Source organism: Trichechus manatus, unplaced genomic scaffold (assembly GCF_000243295.1).
Source record: "Trichechus manatus latirostris isolate Lorelei unplaced genomic scaffold, TriManLat1.0 scaffold00040, whole genome shotgun sequence".
In the NCBI taxonomy this organism is placed as follows: domain Eukaryota; kingdom Metazoa; phylum Chordata; class Mammalia; order Sirenia; family Trichechidae; genus Trichechus; species Trichechus manatus.
The window spans coordinates 8,822,112-8,843,675 of NW_004443976.1; the positions used below are offsets into that span (position 1 = coordinate 8,822,112).

General features: G+C 38.8%; 1 protein-coding gene across 3 annotated transcripts in view; it reads left to right on the forward strand.

Moving 5' to 3' along the window:
- Positions 1-10,827: 10,827 nt before the first annotated feature.
- Positions 10,828-21,564, forward strand: part of LOC101341322 (myosin-4) — a 29,714-nt gene continuing 18,977 nt past the window's right edge. Inside the window, exons 1-15 of one of the 3 annotated variants that reach the window (XM_004375978.1) lie at positions 10,828-10,849; positions 11,079-11,127; positions 13,819-14,061; positions 14,773-14,916; positions 15,287-15,443; positions 16,140-16,167; positions 16,267-16,381; positions 16,812-16,904; positions 17,054-17,117; positions 17,267-17,365; positions 17,487-17,590; positions 19,367-19,505; positions 20,078-20,196; positions 20,298-20,447; positions 20,977-21,147. In XM_004375978.1, the coding sequence (XP_004376035.1) occupies positions 13,858-14,061; positions 14,773-14,916; positions 15,287-15,443; positions 16,140-16,167; positions 16,267-16,381; positions 16,812-16,904; positions 17,054-17,117; positions 17,267-17,365; positions 17,487-17,590; positions 19,367-19,505; positions 20,078-20,196; positions 20,298-20,447; positions 20,977-21,147 (1,587 nt within the window). In that variant the 5' untranslated portion in view covers positions 10,828-10,849; positions 11,079-11,127; positions 13,819-13,857. Of the gene's footprint in view, positions 10,850-11,078; positions 11,128-13,818; positions 14,062-14,772; positions 14,917-15,286; positions 15,444-16,139; positions 16,168-16,266; positions 16,382-16,807; positions 16,905-17,053; positions 17,118-17,266; positions 17,366-17,486; positions 17,591-19,366; positions 19,506-20,077; positions 20,197-20,297; positions 20,448-20,976; positions 21,148-21,564 lie in introns of those variants that run through there. The other 2 variants (XM_004375979.1, XM_012555479.1) reach the window with 2 other exon arrangements.

The following is a 21,564-nucleotide window of genomic DNA, read 5'->3' on the forward strand; positions in this document are numbered from 1 at the left end:
AAGCCCAATCCAGATTCCACTGGCATTTTTTAATGAGATGGAGAAACAAATCACCAACTTCATATGGAAAGGGAAGAGGCCCCGGATAAATAAAGCATTACTCAAGAAGAAGAACAAAGTGGGAGGGCTTACACTACCTGATTTTAGAACCTATTATACCACCACGGTAGTCAAAACAGCCTGGTACTGGTACAACAACAGATACATAGACCAATCGAACAGAATTGAGAATCCAGAAACAAATTCATCCACCTATGAGCAGCTGATATTTGGCAAAGGCCCAAAGTCCATTAATTGGGGAAAAGACAGTCTCTTTAACGAATGGTGCTGGCAGAACTGGATATCCATCTGCAAAAAACCGAAACAAGACCTATACCTCACACCATGCACAAAAACTAACTCAAAATAGATCAAAGACCTAAATATAAAATCAAAAACTATAAAGATCATGGAAGAAAAAATAGAGACAATGCTAGGAGCCCTAATATATGGCATAACAGAATATGAACCATAAGTAACAATGCACAAACACCAGAAGAGAAACTAGATAACTGGGAGCTCCTAAAAATCAAACATGCTCATCGAAAGAGTTCACCAAAACAGTAAAAAGACAACCTACAGACTGGGAAAAAAATTTTGGCTACGACAAATTTGATCAGCATCTAATTTCTAAAATCTACAAGATACTGCAAAACCTCAAGAACAAAAAGACAAACAACCCAATTAAAAAATGGGCAAAGGATACGAAAAGACACTTTGACAAAGAAGACATTTGTGTGGCTAACGGACACATGAGGAAATGCTCACGATCATTAGCCACTGGAGAAATGCAAATCAAAACCACAATAAGATACTATCTCACCCCAACAAGGCTAGCATTAATAAAAAAAAAAACACAAAATAATAAATATTGGAGAGGTTGTGGAGAGACTGGAACACTTATATACTGTTGGTGGGAAGGTAAATGTTACAACCACTTTGGAAATCAATTTGGCTCTTCCTTAAAAAGCTAGAAGTAGAAGTACCATACAATATAGCAATCACACTCTTTGGAATATATCCAAGAGAATTATGAGCTGTCACACGAATAGATACATGCGCACCCGTGTTCATTACAGCATTGTTCATGATAGCAAAAAGATGGAAATAACCTAGGTGCCCATCAATGGATGAATGGATAAACAAATTATGGTATATTCACACAATGGAATACTGCACACGATAAAGAACAACAATGAATCCATGAAACATCTTATAACATGGAGGAATCTGGCAGGTATTATGCTGAGTGAACTTAGTCCACAAAAGGACAAATATTGTATAAGAACACTATTATAAGAACCCAAGAAAACGTTTAAACACAGAAGACAACATTCCTTGATGGTTATGAGGATGGGGAGGGAGGGAGAAGAGTATTCACTAACTAGAAAGTAGTCAAGAATTATCTTAAGTGAAGGGAAGGACAGCACACACTACAGGGGAAGTCAGCACAACTGGACTAAACCAAAGTTAACAACTTTCCTGAATACAACCAAACACTTTGAGGGACAGAGTAGCAGGGGCAGGCGTCTGGGGACCATGCTTTCAGGGGACATCTAGGTCAATTGGCATAACAAAGTTTTTTAAGAAAATGTTATGCATTCCACTTTGGTTAGTGGCATCTGGGGTCTTAAAAGCTTGCGAGCGGCCATCTAGGATGCATTAATCGGTCCCAACCCACCTGGAGTAAAGGAGAATGAAGAACACAGTGGACACAAGGTAAGTATTAGCCCAAGAGACAGAAAGGGCTACACAAACTAGAAACTTCATCAGCCTGAGACCAGAAGAACTAGATGGTGGCTGGCTACCATCAATGACCACCCTGACAGGGAACACAACAGTGAGTCCCTGATGGAGCAGGAGAAAAGTGGGGTATAGAACTCAAATTCTAGTAAAAAGACCAGACTTAATGCTTTGATTGAGGCTGGAGGGACCCAAGTAGACATGGCCCCCAGACTCTCTGTTAGCCTAAAACTAAAACCATTCCTGAGGCCAACTCTTCAGACGAAGATTAGAGTGGACTATGTGACATAAAATGATACTCGTGAAGAGTGTGCTTCTTAGCTCAAGTAGATACATGAGACTAAATGGGTAGCTCCTGTCCAGAGGTGAGATGGGAAGGCAGAGACGGTCAGGAGCTGGTTGAACAGACGTGGGAAATCTGGGGTGGAAAGGAAGAGTGTGCTGTCACAGTATAGAGAGAGCAAGTAGGGTCAGAAAATAATGTATGTATAATTTTTTCTATGAGAAACTAACTCGAATTGTAAACTTTCACTTAAAGCACAACAATAAACCAAAAAGAAAATACAACCCACTTTGGTGAGTGACATCTGGGGTCTTAAAAGCTTGTGAGTGGCCATCTAAGATACATCAATTTGTCCCATCCCGCTCAGAGCAAAGAAGAATGAAGAAAATGAAAGACATAAGGAAAATATTAGTCCAAAGGACTAAAGGATCAAATGAACCAAAGACTCCACCAACCTGAGATCAGAAGAACTACATAGTGCCTGTCTGCTACTAATGACTGCCCTGACAGGGAACACAATAGACAGTCCTGGACAGAGCAGGAGAAAAATATAGAACAGTGCTCGAATTCATGTAAAAAGACCAGACTTAATGATCTGACAGAGACTGGAGGAGCCCCAAAAACTATGGCCCCCAGACACACTGTTAACCCAGAGCTGAAAGCCATTCCTGAAGCCCACTCTTCAGACAAATATTAGACAGGAGTATAAAACAAAAACAATACACATGAGCAATGTGCTTCTTAATTCAATCAGATACACAAGACCAAATGGGCAGCTCCTGTCCAAAAGCAGGATGAGAAGGCAGGAAGGGAAAGGAACTGGTCGAATGGACACAGGGAACCCAGGGTGGAAAGGAGGAGTGTGTTGTCACATTATGGGGATTGCAACTATTGTCACAAAACTATAGGTGTGTAAGTTTTTGTATGAAAAATTAACTTGAGCTGTAAACTTTCACCTAAAACACAATTTAAAAAAAGAAAAAATAACCCAAACAAGAAATGAAATGGAGGACATTAAAATAGACCCAACAGAAATAAAAAGGATCATAATAGAGTACTATGAAAAACTGTACTGCAACAAATTTGAAAACCTAGAAGAAATGAACAAATTTCTAGAAACACACTACCTACCTAAACAAACCCAAACTGAGGTAGAAAATCTGAACAGACCCATAATAAGAGAAGAGATGGAAAAGGAAATAATAATTAAAAAAAAACCACTCCATACAAAAAGAACCCTTGTCCCAGATGGTGTCAGTGGAGAATTCTACCAAACATTCAGAGTATTACTCAAACTATTACTACTCAAACTATTTCAGAACATAGAAAAGGAAGGGGTACTTTGAATTCATCCTATGATGCCAGCATAACCCTCATACCAAAACCAAGCAAAGACACCAAAAAAAGAAAGAAAGAAAATTATAGACCAACATCTGTCATGAATATAGTTGCAAAAATTCTCAACAAAATTCTAGCCAATAGAATTCAGCATCATATCAAAAAAACTAATACACCACAACCAAGTGGGATTCATACCAGGTATGCAGGGATGGTTCACTCTTTGAAAACCAATCAACATAATCCACCACATAAATAAAACAAAAGAAAAGAATCACATGATAATCTCAATTGATGCAGAAAAGGCATTTCATGAAGCCCAACACCCATTCCTGATAAAAAAAAAACTCTCAATAAAATAGGAACAGAAGGAAAATTCCTGAACATAATAAAGGGCATCTATACAAACTAACAGCCAACATCATTCTAAACAGAGAGAGGCTGAAAACATTCCCCCTAAGAACAGGAATAAGGCAAGGATGCCCTTTATCACCACTCCTATTTAACATTGTGCTGGAAGTCCTAGCTACAGCAATAAGGCAAGAAAAAGAAATAAAGGGTATCAACACAGGCAAAGAAGAAGTAAAACTATCCCTATTTGTGGATAATATGATACTACACACTGAGAAACCTAAAGACACCACAAGAAGACTACTGGAACTAATAGAAAGATTCAGCAGAGTAGCAGGATACAAGATAAGCATACAAATATCAGTTGGATTCCTAAACACCAATAAAGAGAACTACGAAAAGGAAATCAGGAAACAATACCATTTATAACAGCCCTTAAAAAAATAAAATACTTAGGAATACAGATTTATTACCAGAGATGTAAAAGACCTATACAAGGACAACTACACCAAGAAATCAAAAGAAACCTACGTAAGTGGAAAAACATATCATGTGCATGGACAGGTAGATTCAAAATAGTGAAAATGTCAATTCAACCCAAAGCAAACTACAAATACAATGCAATCCCGACCCAAATACCAACAGCATTCTTTAACAAGATGGAAAAACTAGTCATTAACCTTATATGGAAAGGGAAGAGGCCCCAGATAAGTAAAGCATTATTGAAGAAGAACAAAGTAGGAGGCCTGGTATTACCTGACCTCAGAACCTACTATACAGCTACTGTAGTCAAAACAGCCTAATACTGGTACAATGACAGACACATTGACCAATGAAACAGAATCAAGAACCCACATGTAAATCCATCCACCTACAGTCACCTAATCTTTGACAAGGGCCCAAAGTCCATCAAATGGGGGGAAAAGACAGTCTTTTTAACATATGGTGCTGTCAAAACTGGATGTCAACCTGTAAAAAAAAGAAACAGGGCTCATACCTCAACCATATACAAAAACTAATTCAAAATGGATCAAAGACCCAAATATAAAACCCAAAACCATAAAGATCATAGAAGAAAAAAATATGGTTAATGCTAGGTGCCCTAATATATGGCATCAATAGAATACAAACCATAGCTAACAATGCACGAACACCAGAAGAGAAACTAGATAACTGGGAGCTCCTAAAAATCAAACGTTTACACTCATCAAAAGACTTCACCAAAAGAGTAAAAAGAGAACCTACAGACTGGGAAAAAAATTTTGGCTATGACGTATTCCACAAAGGTCTAATCTCTAAAATTTATAGGAAAATTCAAAACCTCTACAACAAAAGACAAATAATCCAAATAAAAAATGGGCAAATGATTTGAACAGACACTTCACCAAAGAAGACATTCAGGTGGCTAACAGACACATGAGGAAATGCTCGCAATTACTAGCCATTAGAGAAATGTAAATCAAGACTACAATGAGATACCATCTCACCCGACATTACTGGCGCAAATTAAAAAAAACAGAAAATAACAAATTTTGGAGACGCTGTGGGGAGACTGATGCTTTTATATACTGCTGGTGGGAATGTAAAATGGTACAACCACTTTGGAAAATGATACGGCACTTCCTTAAAAAGCTAGAAAGAGACATACCATACAATCCAACAATTCCACTCCTAGGAATATACCCTAGAGAAATAAGAGCCGTCACACAAACAGACATATGCACACTCAGGTTCACTGCAGCATTATTCACAATAGCATAAAGATGGAAACAACCTAAATGTCCATCAAGAAATGAATGGCTAAACAAACCATGGTACATACACACAATGGAATACTATGAAACGATAAAGGACAATGATGAATCCATGAAACATCTCACAACATGGATAAGTCTGAAGGGTATTATGGTCAGTGAAATAAGTCAATCACAAAAGGACAAATATTGTATGAGACCACTATTATAAGAACTCAAAGAAAATGTTTACGCACAGAAAAAAACATTCTTTGATGGATATGAGGGTGGGGAAGGAGGGGAAGAGGAAATCACTAATGAGATAGTAGACAAGTGTCAACTTTGGTGAAGGGAAAGACAACACACAATATAGAGAAGTCAGCACAACCTGACCAAGGCAAAGGCATAGAAGTTTCCTAGACACACTCAAACAGCTTGAGGGACTGAACTGATGGGGCTGAGGGCCAGGGACCATAGTCTCAGAGGACAGCTAGGTCAGTTGACATAACACAGCTCATAAAGAAAATGTTCTACATCCTACTTTGATGAGTAGCATCTGGGGTGTTATAAAGCTTTTCAGCAGCTATCCAAGATAAATCTATTGGTCCCATCACATTTGGAGCAAAGGAGAATGAAGAAAACCAAAGACACAATGGAAATATTAACCCAAAAGACTAAAAGACCACATAAACCAGAGCCTCCCAGAGGAACTAGATGGTGCCTGGCTACCACCACAAGGGTCACAATAGTGAGTTCTGGACAGGGGTCACAATAGAGAGTTCCAGACAGAGTGGGAGAAAAATGTAGAACAAAATTCAAATTCACAAGAGACTAGACTTACTGTTCTGACAGAGACTGGAGGAGCCCCTGAGACTATGGTCTCTGGACTCTGCTAACTCAGAACTGAAACTACTCCCAAAGCCCACTTTTCAGAAAAAGATTAGACAGGCCTATGAAACAAACAATAACACATGTGAGGAACAACCAGATGGGCAACTCCTGCCTAAAAACCAGAGGAGAAGGCAGGAAGGGACAGAAAAACTGGACTAATGGCAACAGGGAACCTGGGGTGGAAACAGGGAGAGTGCTGTCATATTGTGGGGATTGCAACCAATGTCACAAAGCAGTATGTGTACAAATTTTTGAAGGAGAAACTAACTTGAGCTGTAAACTTTCACCTAAAGCACAATTAAAAAAACAAAAACAAAAAACCATCTTAGGGTCTTGATTCTAGTCACCAATTTTCACAACCCACATCAAATACATTATCTCTACCTTCAAAAGATAGACTAGATATGATAACTTATGACCTTAATCTTTCAATCTGAGTAAGATGGGAAGCCATTGGAGAGTTTTAAGAAGAGGGGCAACATAATAGTTCAATCCTTACTAACTCATTCTATAGCGATTTTAAAACATTCTGGCACTCCTCCCATTGAGAGGTGTGATCTATGTTCCTTCTCCTTAAATTTAGGGCAACTTTAATGTTGGTCAACCAACAAACTAATGAAAATGATATTATGTAACTTCCAAGACTGGGTCATAAAAGATGATGCAGCTTCTGCCTCGTTTCCTTAAAACACTTACTTTTAGAACCCTGAGTCACCACGTAAAAAGTCAAAAGCTGTGAGAAAGCTCAGGTCACATATAAAAGTCAGGGACAGGTGTTCCCACTAACAGCCAGCATCTACCATCATCCAGGTGAGCGAATATCTCCAGATGATTCCTATCTCAAGCTGCCGAGTCACCACTAGGCTTTGGGTTCTCCCAGCTAAGGCCCCAGAGAGCGTGGAACAGAAATCATTGTGTCCTTTCCAAATTCCAAATTCCTAACACAGAATCCATCAGCAAAATAAACTGGTTGTTTTAAGCCACTTGGTTTTAGGGTAACTGTTATGCAGCTATAGTAATTGGAACATGGTCTAAGCCACCATTATCTTACATCTACATTGCTGCAATGGTCTGCTTCTACCCTTGCTGCATACAATCTACATTCAACTCAGTAACCAGAATGATTCTTTTAAATCTTCAGTCAGATTATATAACTCATCTTCTTGAAACAGCTCCCCATCTCACTCAAATTAAAAGCCAAGGTCCTTATATTGTCCTACAAAGCCCTCTATTATCTGGCCCTCCCTATCTCTCTGACCTTGTCTCCTACCACTCTCCCCTTTGCCCATTCTGCTTCTATCACAGTCCTTCTTGTTCCTTGAACACCTTAGGTATATTCCTACCACAGGGCCTTTGCACTTACCATTCCCACTGCCTGAAATATTCTTCCTTCAGACCACCATATGGCTTGTTCCTTCACATCTTTCAGACTTCTACTCAACTGTCACCTTATAGAAGTCTTCCCAGATCACCAACCTTTCCTCCTGCTTGATTGCTCTCCATAGCATTTAACCGTAAGACATACTGGATATTTATGTATTTGTTTATGTCCACTCCCCATTGATTGAAATTGCCACGAGGGCATGGGTGTTGCCAGTTTTTGCTTTATCCTCTGTGCTAGAACAGTGGCTGTTACATAGTGGACATTTAATAATGAATGAGTGAGTGAACGACTGTATCCATACATTGGAATGAGAACTATGCAGAGTATATAACCTCTTTTCAGCAGTGATGATCCTTTGGAGTCCCAGAGACAATTAAAAGAAGACGAACACCAATCTGACTTGCTGAATCTCAAGGGCCTTTTTGTTGATGTCATGCTGGATACCATGGAAGCTAGGATGTGAACATTTTCACTTCAGTTCCCAATTGAATCTTTTGGACAAAATTTATGTAAGCAAAAATAATAACAACAACAAAAAAATCTTGTTTATTGGACATTTCCTAACCACCATCTATCTTCAGCCTTTTACTACCATTTTAACTCCCAGGGTATATTTGGGAGAAGTGTCAGCATGCTAGTGTGACCTTTACCTCTAATTAAGAAATGTTTGCCTCAGCGCCCCCCTGTCATATCCCACTCATAAACTCCAAAGGACTCAACTCCGGGTCCTCTGAGTATTGTTTGGGTCCTATATGGCATATCCTTGGTCAACAGATCAGCTAAATATTGAAATTACAGACAATAAGAATAATAACGACAACTGGCTGAATGGACACAGGGAACCTGGAGTGGAAAGGGTGAGTGTGCTGTCATATTGTGGGGATTACAACTAACGTCACAAAACAATATGTGTATAAATTTTTGTATGAGAAATTAACTTGAGCTGTAAACTTTCATCTAAAGCACAATAAAAAAAAATAATAAACACTATGTGCTAGACACTGTTCTAAGCATTATACATAAACATTATCAATTAAAAGAGATTATATAAAGCATATATAATCTCATATATATGATAATATAATAATAAATATATAAGATAATAATGTATAATAATTATATATGATCTCATTTAATTAATACAACCCTACAAGGTGAAGGAAACATTAAATTGTCATGGGGTTTATCTTTTTAATGGCTGAAGAAGTACAAAATCACAGAAGTCTATATTTCCTAATGTGGGAGAATAATGGGAGGGAGCAATGCTAAAGAGAGAAGTTTTTCTCCAGACTGCTTAAACAGAGCGTCTAAAATAACTCTCCTAATTTAGATGGAAGCTATCCTTTCCACCCATATCTAATCATAAAGAACCACACAAATAAAGAAGACTTGGTATTCATTTCCCATATTTCCTAATTAGACAACCATTAGACAAGCAAGCCTATGGGAAATGTCTCCTCTCTCAATCAGTGTGACTTCTCTTCTCTCCTGTCCACACTCTGCAAGGTTCTCTGACCCAATCCTGGTGGTCCAGGGCAGTCTCCACTAGATCAGAGCTTTCAAGAGCTGAACAGTTAGTCCATCTGCAAAGTGTCCAAGTTCCAACTTCTAGTCCTCGCTCGCTATGGTTCTGTAATTCAGCTTCTGTGTCTTGGTCTCATCCATATTTTTCTCTTTCATCTTTCAGTCCATTCATCTTTCAATTCCAAAAGTAGTACATGTGTTTAAAAAATACTTATTATATCTATAATGTAGATATTAAATTCCAAAAGAAGTAAAAATAACGGAGTTGTGAAAATCTTAAATGAGAAAAACCAGGAGAGGTTTCTTCTTTCTGCTTTAGAGCCTAACACTTTGGTTAAACCGCTAAGCTTCTGTGAGTCATCTCCATGGAGATTAAAAAAATAAATAAAAAGGAAACAGCCTGATGGCCTCTTCCACATTGTTATACCAAAAGAAATAAACACGTATAAAAGATTCAATCTGCTAATACGTTAAAGAGAAATTCTAAATCAACAGGATGTGTAAAAACAGTGACCTCATTAATCAGTAATTTAAGCTAGCAGATGATAGCTGAAAACATCATACCAGATCCTAGGAACATACATCGAGTAGGTAGGTCTCCTGTCATACTCAGAAACAGCTGTGTGGCAAAAACACCAAAACCCAACTTATGAACATCATGAGTGTATGTGATGGCCTACCCCTCCTTTCAATCCACAGAGAGAGTATTATGGATACCATGTCTTTCTTCCCACCTTAAATAAAAATATGCAGTACCCACCTCATTAGAGCTAAAGCTAGTCGAGAGGATTTGCCCCACAAGCTAGGAACGCATGTTTGTGTCTCCTTCCATTATGCAGTGGAAACTTGCATGGAACATCCTGCTGTTCCCTCAGTGAAAACATACGAGCTGGAGATATCCATGGCAAGTCCTCCAGAAATGGAACAGAAGTGTTTATAGCTATCTAAATTCCTCGTGACTCCCCCCACTAGTCCATCACCACTGCCTCATCTGAGAATTCACTTTCACCTTCATGGTCTGACTTTCAGATTGTGAAAAAAATCTATCACCAGTCTTTTTAAAATCCAGAACCTGGCTAGGAATTTTCTTCCTTAATATCTATCACTCGATGCTTCCAATTTAGTGTTTCAGATCTAAACTTCATCCCAAACAGAGTCCTTAATGGCTCTAGGTGCTAACAAATCAATTAGTCCTTCATGCCAGGCAAACCAATTTTATAGGCAAGAGAGTAATTGGGAACCTGGCTTGAATTCGGTGATGAATGATATAACAGCCAAGCTGAACAAATAGCCTTAGAAGCCCTGAATCCCCATCCCCTATCAAATACCTGTAAAGAACTCTAGCTCATCCTGTCAAATTATTTATAGGTGACAAGAAATATTTCTAATTATATCCATTCACAGCCACAGTTCGTGAATATTGTGCAAAGAGATTGCCAAAAAAGGTTTTGCCAAGTAGGTTTCCAGCTAGGGCAGCTGAGGTGACTGCTGTGTTTGCAGAATGGTCTCTATAAAAGTGGAGCTGAGATGCCTCTGTCCTGTCCTTCCTCAAAATTCTCCAAGGTATGTATAAGTGAAGTAACACCTGGCTGGTTTTACAGCCCTGATGATAATGATTTTTCATCTAAGGGAAATGGTTACTGTTTCCCAGGTTATAATTTTTTTCTTTCCAACATTCCTAATGACGACATTGTACAAATGTTAGCTATTAGCGTTTTATGATTAAATTGGGGGCGGGGGGGGGGAATCCCACATTCTCTTGCTTTTTTTTTTCCTTTCTTTCTTTCAACAGTAGTCCTCTGCTTTGGACCTGCCATCTTCTTCACCTGGTAACACGAGAGGTAAGAGTAATCTATTATTACACTCTAAAGAACAAGGGGGTCTCTATATTGTTACATCTTAATGAGCCACCATTTTATTTCCTAGCGTAGTATTAGGAATAGGATACAAGGAGCAGCTGTTCTTTAAAAATAACTTCTCATAAAATTTTGACTTTTCAGGCTATTTAATGGACCTTCAAAAAGAATGCAACCATCACATGTAATACAATGTGGACTACTACCCTTACTTAACCAATAAGGCTGTATCAGAGAGACAGCCTGGTAAAATCAACAATGTACCAATCTGGCAGTCAACATTTTCAGGTGACAATACAGGCTTTTCACTGACTCTAGCTGCCTGAGTCAATCCAGTTGACTTTATGTATCTTGAAGTATGGTGTGTTGCAGTGGAATTAGCACTGAACCTGGACAGGCTCATGTCCCAGCACTGCCACTTTACCACCTCTGTGACCCTTAATAACCCTTCACCTGTCTGGGCCTTAGTTTCCTCGTCAGTAAAATGAGGAGGCTGGACCTCAGTTGACTGCAAAGGGCCTTCTAGCTCTTGCTGTCTACGATCTAAGTCAGTGGTTTCCAAGGTCTCCTGTACGGAATCAAAACATTTTTAATGGACCTCCCTCCAATTCCACATGCTGGGACTGCATTTTAGTATTACGTTAAGAACACACATAATGATGAAAATCTACTATAAACAATAATCATTTTAAATGAATTTATTAATAAACCAGAAACAGTTGCCACTGAGTCAGAATCGTGTGTCAGAGTAGAACTGCACTCCATGGAGTTTTCTACATCATCTGTATTAATCTGGAAAAGAACAGAAAACACATTGTTTATGGGGAAATCTTGCTTGTTCAAACTTGAGGCAATTATCACTGAGTATGACGAGTATGTGGACTGAAGGACCCCCGGTGACAACTCTGAGACTCCTTGGGGGACTATAATCCACAAATTGGGAAACTATAGATCTAAGACGTAAGATGAGAAGAGCAGCATCCTTTCTATGTTTTATGGCTACACTGTGTTATAGTAATCTCTACACGGTAGTGTATTAATTGTTTATTTAAAATCACCTAGCATAAAAACAAACAAAAATAATGTAAAAAAAAACATTAAAAAATACCTTTTTAAAAAAATAACTTTCGATGTTCCAACATCTGTCCCCTAAAAATATATCTAAATTTTACTTTATCATTAAGAAACGTTATAGATGTGAACTACAGATATATATATATTTTACTATATCATTAAGAAACTTTCATAGATGTGAACTAGAGATATATAGAGATATAGATATACAGAGATACAGATATCTATATAGATACAGATATCAACTAGAGATATGTGGTAAATCCCACATCTAACGTTCTAAATCAAGGGCAAGTTTAATGCAGATAACAAAGAACCAATACCTTTTCTAGAAAGCCTACAAAAGCGTGAGGCTTTTGTTGGTGTTGTTGTTGTTAGCAACCAAGACTCTGCTTTCCATAAACCATCCCTCCTTCTGCTCCACAGAGATTCCTCTTTTATTACACTGGACATGTATCCTTATCCTTGCCATCAGGGCAACAGGACTTATTTTCTCATAATGAATTTTTCAGCGGGGAAATCTGAAGTTCATTTTGGCTTGAAACTTTATACTGGTTATCCATTTCAGAAGAGATATTTAGAAGGTTGGTATTTTTTAAAAGAGAGGAGAGGGGAAGGGGGGCATAAATAGAAACCTCAAACAATAAAGATCAGACAAAAACAATTGGTATGCTGAAATCCAGGTAAGAACAAAGAGAAGTGTAGACTAAAAAAGTACAAGCGTTAGGGAATTTTATAAAAAACTCAGATCTTGTTTTTCTCCAAGAACCTGTTAAAATACTTTTGTTCAGATAGTATCACTGACTTCAAACAGTTTAAGAACTGATAATACTTAATTTTGACTTAGGCCAAAAGCATTGTTGGCTTCTCAGTTGTCAGTTGATCAGAAGTTCAATCATGATTGTTAAGTGTTTTAAATAGATTCAACTTTTTATACATCTAATATTGATAAAAGGACATGATGTGGGAAAGGAGGAAAATTTGTCTAAGTATTTTGAGTTTTTAAAATAGATTCATTTAGATTGCAAAGCAATTGGAGGAAGTTTGTATTTCTTTGTATAATCACCATGCCCACCCTCCACTCCCCCAAAAAAAAGGTGAGGGGGAGGGGGAGGCGGAGGAAAGGAAAGAAAAGCAAGCAGAAAAAGAAAAGATTCTGAACACACTTGGGGCACTGCAAATGTTGCTGATTCAAATAACAACTCCTCCACATTCCTCAACGAAGGCTTACAATATAGAGGATGAGGTGGAAGGCTTAAAATATCACAAAAATTAAGTTACAAACACAGTTCTTTCAAATCAATATTCTGATCTCTCAGCCCCTTTATGTACTTCCAGGAGTGAGCCCTAAAGGCAATGGTGAGGAAATAAACATGGCAAATGAAGCATCATCGGGCTTTATTTCTTCCCTCTAGGTATACCTACGGAAACCCTGGTGGCATAGCAGTTAAGTGCTACGGCTGCTAACCAAAGGGCTGGCAGTTCACATCCACCAGGTGCTCCCTGGAAACTCTATGGGGCAGTTCTACCCTGTCCTATAGGGTCACTATGAGTCGGAATTGACTTGATGGCAATGGGTTTGTTTTTTGTTTTTTTTTTTAGGTACACCTGGTGCTGTGTTGCCATCAATAACCCCTAGCCATGAGTTCTGACTCGGAGATGGCTGTTTTTGGGGAGGCTGCTCCTTACCTCCGAAAGTCTGAAAAGGAGCGCATTGAAGCTCAGAACAAGCCTTTTGATGCCAAGACTTCTGTCTTCGTGGTGGATGCCAAGGAGTCCTATGTGAAAAGTACAGTTCAGAGCAGGGAAGGAGGGAAACTGACAGTAAAAACTGAAGCTGGTGCTGTAAGTAAAAAAAAAAAAAGAAGGGAGGTATAATTGATCCTTTCCTCAGTGGCATCACTAAGGTTGGTGTCACCCCCCCCATGGGCATCCTCCCAAACCAGACCATACAGAATCCTTAGTAATGTTGTTTGTACTAATGTTACTCATAAATCATAATTCCCATATATCACTCCTTCTTTTCCTTTAATTACTACTTCATTCTTTAAAAAGTTATTGATATAGGTTCACAAATACTGATTATCACAGTACTGTAGCTAAAACACCAGAACATTTGACAAAATCAATGACTATGCAAACACTGGCAGCAATGAAAACAACAGCTCATGTTTGTAGGGCATGCAGACGAAACCACTTGATTCGAAGCGTCACCGTAATTGGGTAATAACGGCAGCTCTGACCTGAGCACGTTAGAAGGTTCAAAAAGTCAATTAGCACAGAGTTTTAGCCTTGTAGGTATACTGATACATGTAAGCTGGGCTTACGAAAATGTTTTTGTTGTTATAACTAACTACAAGGATATTTCTATAAAAATAAAAAATTTCTGCTGAAACACTGCACAAAAATTTTTATAGACAGTTATTTTGGTGTCACCCTCTCTGACAGTGTCACCCAGTGCGGTGTGCACCCCTCCCCCACCCCGCAACCCTTAGTGATGCCACTGCCTTTTCTACTACTTAGTTGATACCCACTGGCTCCTTCTTTTCTTAACAGACTGTCACAGTTAAGGAAGACCAAGTCTTCTCCATGAACCCTCCCAAATACGACAAGATCGAGGACATGGCCATGATGACTCACCTGCATGAGCCTGCTGTGCTGTACAACCTCAAAGAGCGCTATGCGGCCTGGATGATCTACGTGAGTGCCCACCTCGACATTATTTTCCACTAACTCCATGTGCTGTGTTAGTAAATAAATTCAGGGCATTATTTCCAATCTTTTCTATTGTAATATTATCTTAAGGCCAATCATTTGGTTAGCATTATCAATTCTGATGTGCTTGCAGAAATACACATGGAAAGCCATCTACTTAATACTCAAACAGCGGGAAAACCGAAGCATTTTGTGCAAGGAGGGGTGGTGGAGGGCAGCAAAAACTCACTGAAGCCATTAAGCCTCTGAGGAACAACACAGTACTCGGGTCCCTACCCCTTTGCACTTAGAGCAGTATTTCCAAGGCTGCTTAACGAGGTGACTGCCTATTGAGCAATCCTATCCTTTCCCACAGACCTACTCAGGCCTCTTCTGCGTCACTGTCAACCCCTACAAGTGGCTGCCGGTGTATAACACAGAGGTGGTGACGGCCTACCGAGGCAAAAAGCGCCAGGAGGCCCCGCCCCACATCTTCTCCATCTCTGACAACGCCTATCAGTTCATGCTGACTGGTGAGTGAGTCCATAATTACTTACAATTTTTATAGTCATTTGTAAAATGTATACTGATTACACAGAAAACATAAGGCTCTACGTACTTTAAGAATAAGATGTTCAGCACAAACATGATAACAGCAATAATAAAATTGAGGAAATACATTCAGAATAAAATGCACCACTTCCAAAAATACAGGGAATTTTGCTTAGACTTGTATACAAAGGTCCAAATCAATTAATGGTAATTCCAGCTCAAAACTAACCAAATTTAGGCATCAATTCTGCCTTTTAATTACACCTTACATATGATCACCTTACACCTAAAATAAGCTTTGAAATCTCACAGCAACAAGTGAACAGAAACAATGTAAGAAACATTGAATTGGACATTACAGCATGACAGGATTTTGAACTATCAACCGGGTGACCCAATGGAACCTGGAACTGTTATTCATCCATATTGACAGATTATTCTCTTGGATAATATGATACAACAGTGCATTACATATTCTATTACATTACAGATAACAGGAGTGTAACACCATGATTAACTGGCATATCTTTCACTACTTACTTGAAAAAGAATGTTGTGAAGAGGAAAGCACAAATTGATACAGTACTTATTTTAAAGGCAATTGTGAGTTTACAAGGAGTATTTAATCTATGTGCTAAGTATTTTTTATAACATTATATTTGGTTTCTGTTTCACAGATCGTGAGAACCAGTCAATCCTGATTACGTATGTAGATTTCACGTCTCTCTTTCTGTTGAGTTTTGATCACTGTAGTGGTTACCACTGTTTCAGATTCTTACTTTTTCTTATGTTTGGACTTGACAGTGGAGAATCTGGAGCCGGAAAGACTGTGAACACCAAGCGTGTCATCCAGTACTTTGCAACAATTGCAGTTACTGGAGAGAAGAAAAAGGAGGAAGCTGCTTCTGGCAAAATGCAGGTGGGTATGACATTAATCTGAGGACAAGAGGGAATAATAGGTTTTGTTTTTTTTTTTTTAAATTTTGACCACGGTATTTCAGAACCATAGAATCCAACTGCATGCGATGCTGGAATTCAGAAAATAATTCTTGGAAGGGCTTGTGAGAAGGAGAGGGACAGGATAATGTATTGGCAGGTTTCACGGGCAGAAGTTCTCACAACCATTTATTAGGAGCAAAAAGTAGGCCTGAGAGAGAGATAGAAATCAAGATCATGTCACTGGCCTCAATTTGTCCTCTTTCTCAATCACTTTAGAAAGCCTTACCCAAAAGTTAAAGTATACTGAAAAGGGGGAGGGGGAAGGGAAGGAGGGAAATGGGGAGTTATTTTAGCAGACTGAAACTCATCTTTTCTAGCATTTCTTTAACTATCTTATAATTCCTCTTAAGGGGACACTTGAAGATCAAATCATCAGCGCCAACCCCCTACTGGAGGCCTTTGGCAATGCCAAGACTGTGAGGAATGACAACTCCTCGCGCTTTGTAAGTTTCTTGTTCTTCCTTCTTACCTGAGAATCAGCTCTGGCACCTTCTGTACATGTGGTATCAATGTGTTTTCCATCTGTTTGGTCCAGAGCTAAAGAAGTATTTTCTGCCTTTTAATACATAAAGTCCTCGTTTGCCTTTTTAAGGGTAAATTCATCAGGATCCATTTTGGTACCACAGGCAAACTGGCTTCTGCAGATATTGAAACATGTAAGTTAACAAATATTAGTGACTGAGAATCCTTTTCTTTGGGGCACAAATGGGAAAATCTTGTTCTTATCTATGTTGTGTTAACTTTTCAAGCGTTTAATTTTTCATCGTGGCCTTTTCTTTTGAACATGCTTAACCTGTCCCTCCAGATCTGCTAGAGAAGTCCCGAGTTACTTTCCAGCTAAAGGCTGAAAGAAGCTACCATATATTTTATCAAATCATGTCCAACAAGAAACCAGAGCTTATTGGTAAGAAGCATCTTTGATTTATTTATACTAAGGAAGAATAACAGCCCTTCCAATAAAGCCCTCCAAAATGTTTTTGATGATCAAAGCAACTGTCTATATGTGTCCTTTTCCATGTGTTCAGAAATGCTTCTGATCACCACCAATCCATATGACTTCGCCTTTGTCAGTCAAGGTGAAATTACCGTGCCCAGCATTGATGACCAGGAAGAGCTGATGGCCACAGATGTAAGTAATATGTACAAAGCAGGAAAAAGCAAATTCAGTTTCCAGCATACAACACTCTCTTCTATTAGAAAGGACAGAATTACCAACAGGCTGCAAACAGGAAATACTACCATTCAGGATTTCTTATCCCTGGAATAAAAATAGAGGGCACTTTAATGTCCTCACACGTTTTAGAGAGCTGAAAATGCCTGTCATAAACTTTAGGTCTTGGGCATTCCTTAGGTAACTTTTTTTTATTCTTTCTGATCATTTTTGGTTAATTTTTGTACTCTAATATTGATGTGTCTCTTGAATTTATGACAGACTCCAGACCTAAAACTCTGGGAAAAAGCTACAATATTTTTACATTTTTTATAACATACAGAAATTCCCACAGTTCCTTTATAGTCAGATGTTAACATGAACTACATTTCAGATGAATCTCTGGGACCTTCTGGTCTATCCCTCTCCCCTCTACGCAACATTAGCAGAAATGGGTTTTCTACCTCAAAAATACCTTTTTGGGGACTCCATGAGCCTTTCTATCTGTTTTTTGGAACTATAGATCCCCCCTGCCTTTTTTAAAATAAGGATTAGTACTTTTCGGCTTATTTTCTTTATACATATACTTTATACGTATTTCATGTTTTCTTCTGAATTTCTGAATAGTCAATCTTCTTTAATCATTTTTTAATACCAGTGAGAATATCCCAACACTCCCAAGATAAGGCTGAAAGTTGCTTGCAAACTGTTTTTTTTTTCTTAAATATTACTTTCGAGAAGTCAATAAACTATTTGTATGCCTTTACCTTAAAAATATCAGCTTTTACTCTCTATAACTTATTATTGTATGTCCACCACGGCTCCTTGTCCAAAAGTTACATGGAATTGTGAAATACTCTCTTGTCTGGGAGGTTAAACAAAAATGTAGCAGTCTTGTTCTTGGGTTTCTGTAATAATGTCTAGGTTCTGTAAATAGGTAGAGTTAGTGAGCTGGAACTGAAAGGCAATAATCTCGGGAAAGAGGCTTAGGTGATAAAAGTGGTAGATAAAAATACTTTACTTTCTCTGATGCCTGTCGTCATAATATAAGCCTTTTCAAAGCTTTACACAGGCAACTGAGAAGAAAATTAAAATCTAAGGGGAAAAACACACACACACACACAAAATATTTGAACAGAAGGAGAAAGACATTTCACCAGCATCTCTTGCCTACATAAATAACGACCAGGTAAAATCCATCCCCAGGCATCTCATGGTCCGCTCAGCTGTGGCCTGATCTGAGAGGCATCTGGAGACTACTCAGGGCCATTCCTATTTTCCTCACATCCTCTTTCCAACTGCATCCTTCATGCTCATTGGGGTGGGAAAGCAGACGGTGATTATATATTAGGCTAGGACCATTAAGAGAAGAAGGGGCAAACAGATTTATGAGACAGAGAAAAGAAGCAAGGAAAGCCCAGTGACAATGAGGACTGTGTGCCTGGGGAGTAAGGCCAGGCCAGTGTGGAGAAATAGGGAAAGCACTGGCTTGGGTATCAAAAGTCTCGCCTCTGAGCCCTGCCTGAGTAAGTGTGGACAAGTCACATAACATCTTTACTGTCCACATAACTCAAACAGGAGGACTGACACATACCTTTCAGTGTCACTGTGTGGATCAAAAATGTGAGGAATGTTGAGTGCCTTCTGAAAACAGCAAGGCATGATGAGAACCAAGTGGGGAGCAGGCCCCTGTGTGCTGAGGGAGTTGGCTGTGATGATAATTGTGCAGTGAGTTCATTTCGACGCTTTCAACAGAGTGCTGTGGACATCCTGGGTTTCACCGCTGATGAAAAGGTGGCCATTTACAAGCTCACAGGGGCTGTAATGCATTATGGGAACATGAAATTTAAGCAAAAGCAAAGGGAAGAGCAAGCTGAGCCAGATGGAACTGAAGGTAACACTCCCTGTTGATATCTTCCAGTTGACAGAACCGACACCATCAGCTCCTCAGGAGCAGGGATCACGGTTTTGCTTTCCTTGACCTATCTAAAGAGGGGAAAATAATATTAGGGGAAAGAAATGACACACTGCCTGATGTTTTACATGACTGAGCAGATGTGTGGAGATGAGATTGCTGCCCATTCCATACTTGATTGATTTTTTGTAAGCTATATTTGCTATTTGATTAAAACATTTTTAATCCATTTTACATACAGAAAAATAAAATGAATGAATAATCTGAGTGCACACTACTCCTTTAGGTCAGTGTTTCTCAAACTATTTTTGTCTGTGGTCTACTTTAGCTATATTTTAAGCATCACAGAGAGCACCTATTCCCCAAGCTCCAAATTATCATTGTAACAAATGCCTAAAGTGAATAGTGAACAGTGTTCAGTGAACGGTGGCAATACTTTTAAAGCAATAATAAACAAATGAACAGGTGTCACCCCATTTGCACAGATGACTCTTTGAGAAACATTCAGATTTTAAGCTGTGTAAGCCATCATTCTTACCTTGTTCATGCAGTTGCTGACAAGGCAGCCTATCTCCAGAGTCTCAACTCTGCTGACCTGCTCAAAGCCCTCTGCTACCCCAGGGTGAAGGTCGGCAACGAGTACGTCACCAAAGGCCAGAATGTGCAGCAGGTAAACATGATTTAAGCCCCCTGATTAATTTAAACCATGGGAGACTCAAGGGTTCATCACTGTTTCAAACTCAAAAAACTAACCTACCACTCTTCTTGAAGGTATACAATGCAGTGGGTGCCCTGGCCAAGGCCATCTATGAGAAGATGTTCCTGTGGATGGTCACCCGCATTAACCAGCAGCTAGACACCAAGCAGCCCAGGCAGTACTTCATTGGAGTGTTGGACATTGCTGGCTTCGAGATCTTTGATGTGAGTAGTGGACTGACAGAAAATTAATAAATGCAAACTACCTGTCATTTGATTGATCTTGTTAAAGGATTCAAAATTATCTTTACAAAAAGTACAAACTGGAATTCATGGTGAAGAAGAGTTTTTGAAGAGATACAAAAACAATAGGTAGGAAAGAAGAGAGAATTTTATTCTTTCAAGTCTAGAAGTCTCAAAGAATGGTCCATGAGAGGCTAAAATATTCAAAATTTATCCTGCATCCAAGCAGATGAGTATAAAACTATTTTTTAAAGTAAGCTGAGGCAATATTTAAAATATATTCTCATTTAACAAGATTTTGCCTGATGTGCATTTCATAGTTACTGTGGAAAGCAAAGAATTTGCTGAGTCATCTCTCCTTTGTTTAAAATTATGTCATATATTAAGAAAACAATCTGAAGGTCTGTAATTTAATAAACCAGCATGCCTTAAATACAGAAGAAAACATTACTAGCTGTTCTGTAGATACAAATACTTATGAGTGATTTCCTACATTTACCCTGTCCCATAGTTCAACAGCCTGGAGCAGCTGTGCATCAACTTCACCAACGAGAAACTGCAACAGTTTTTCAACCATCACATGTTTGTGCTGGAGCAGGAGGAGTACAAGAAGGAAGGCATCGAGTGGGAGTTCATTGACTTCGGGATGGACCTGGCTGCCTGCATTGAGCTCATCGAGAAGGTTTGTGTAACTTTTCAAACAACATGAAAAACAGATCAGTCACCTCCCTAAACTTAACTGCAATCCCAAATCTCGAAGAACAAGTCTCAGAGCAGTGGTATTCAGTTATCTGATACTAATGAATAAAGTACTGTAGTTTGTAAAAAAAAAAAAAAAATGGTTACACACACACACACACACACACACACACGGATTCATAGGTATCCCTCTAATAACTTCATTTTCCTTGACTTTTATTCTTACATGATTTCATGCATATGAGAGAAAGGGGTGAAATTACAACTAGTCCTCTAGTATTCTAATTAGCCCTATGATGGCATATTGTGCATGTATCATCCTTCACATATATCAAGGCAGGACATGTCAAGATGTCCTAAAGGTTGGTAAGTTAGCCCTTCTTTCTCTATTCATGATGAC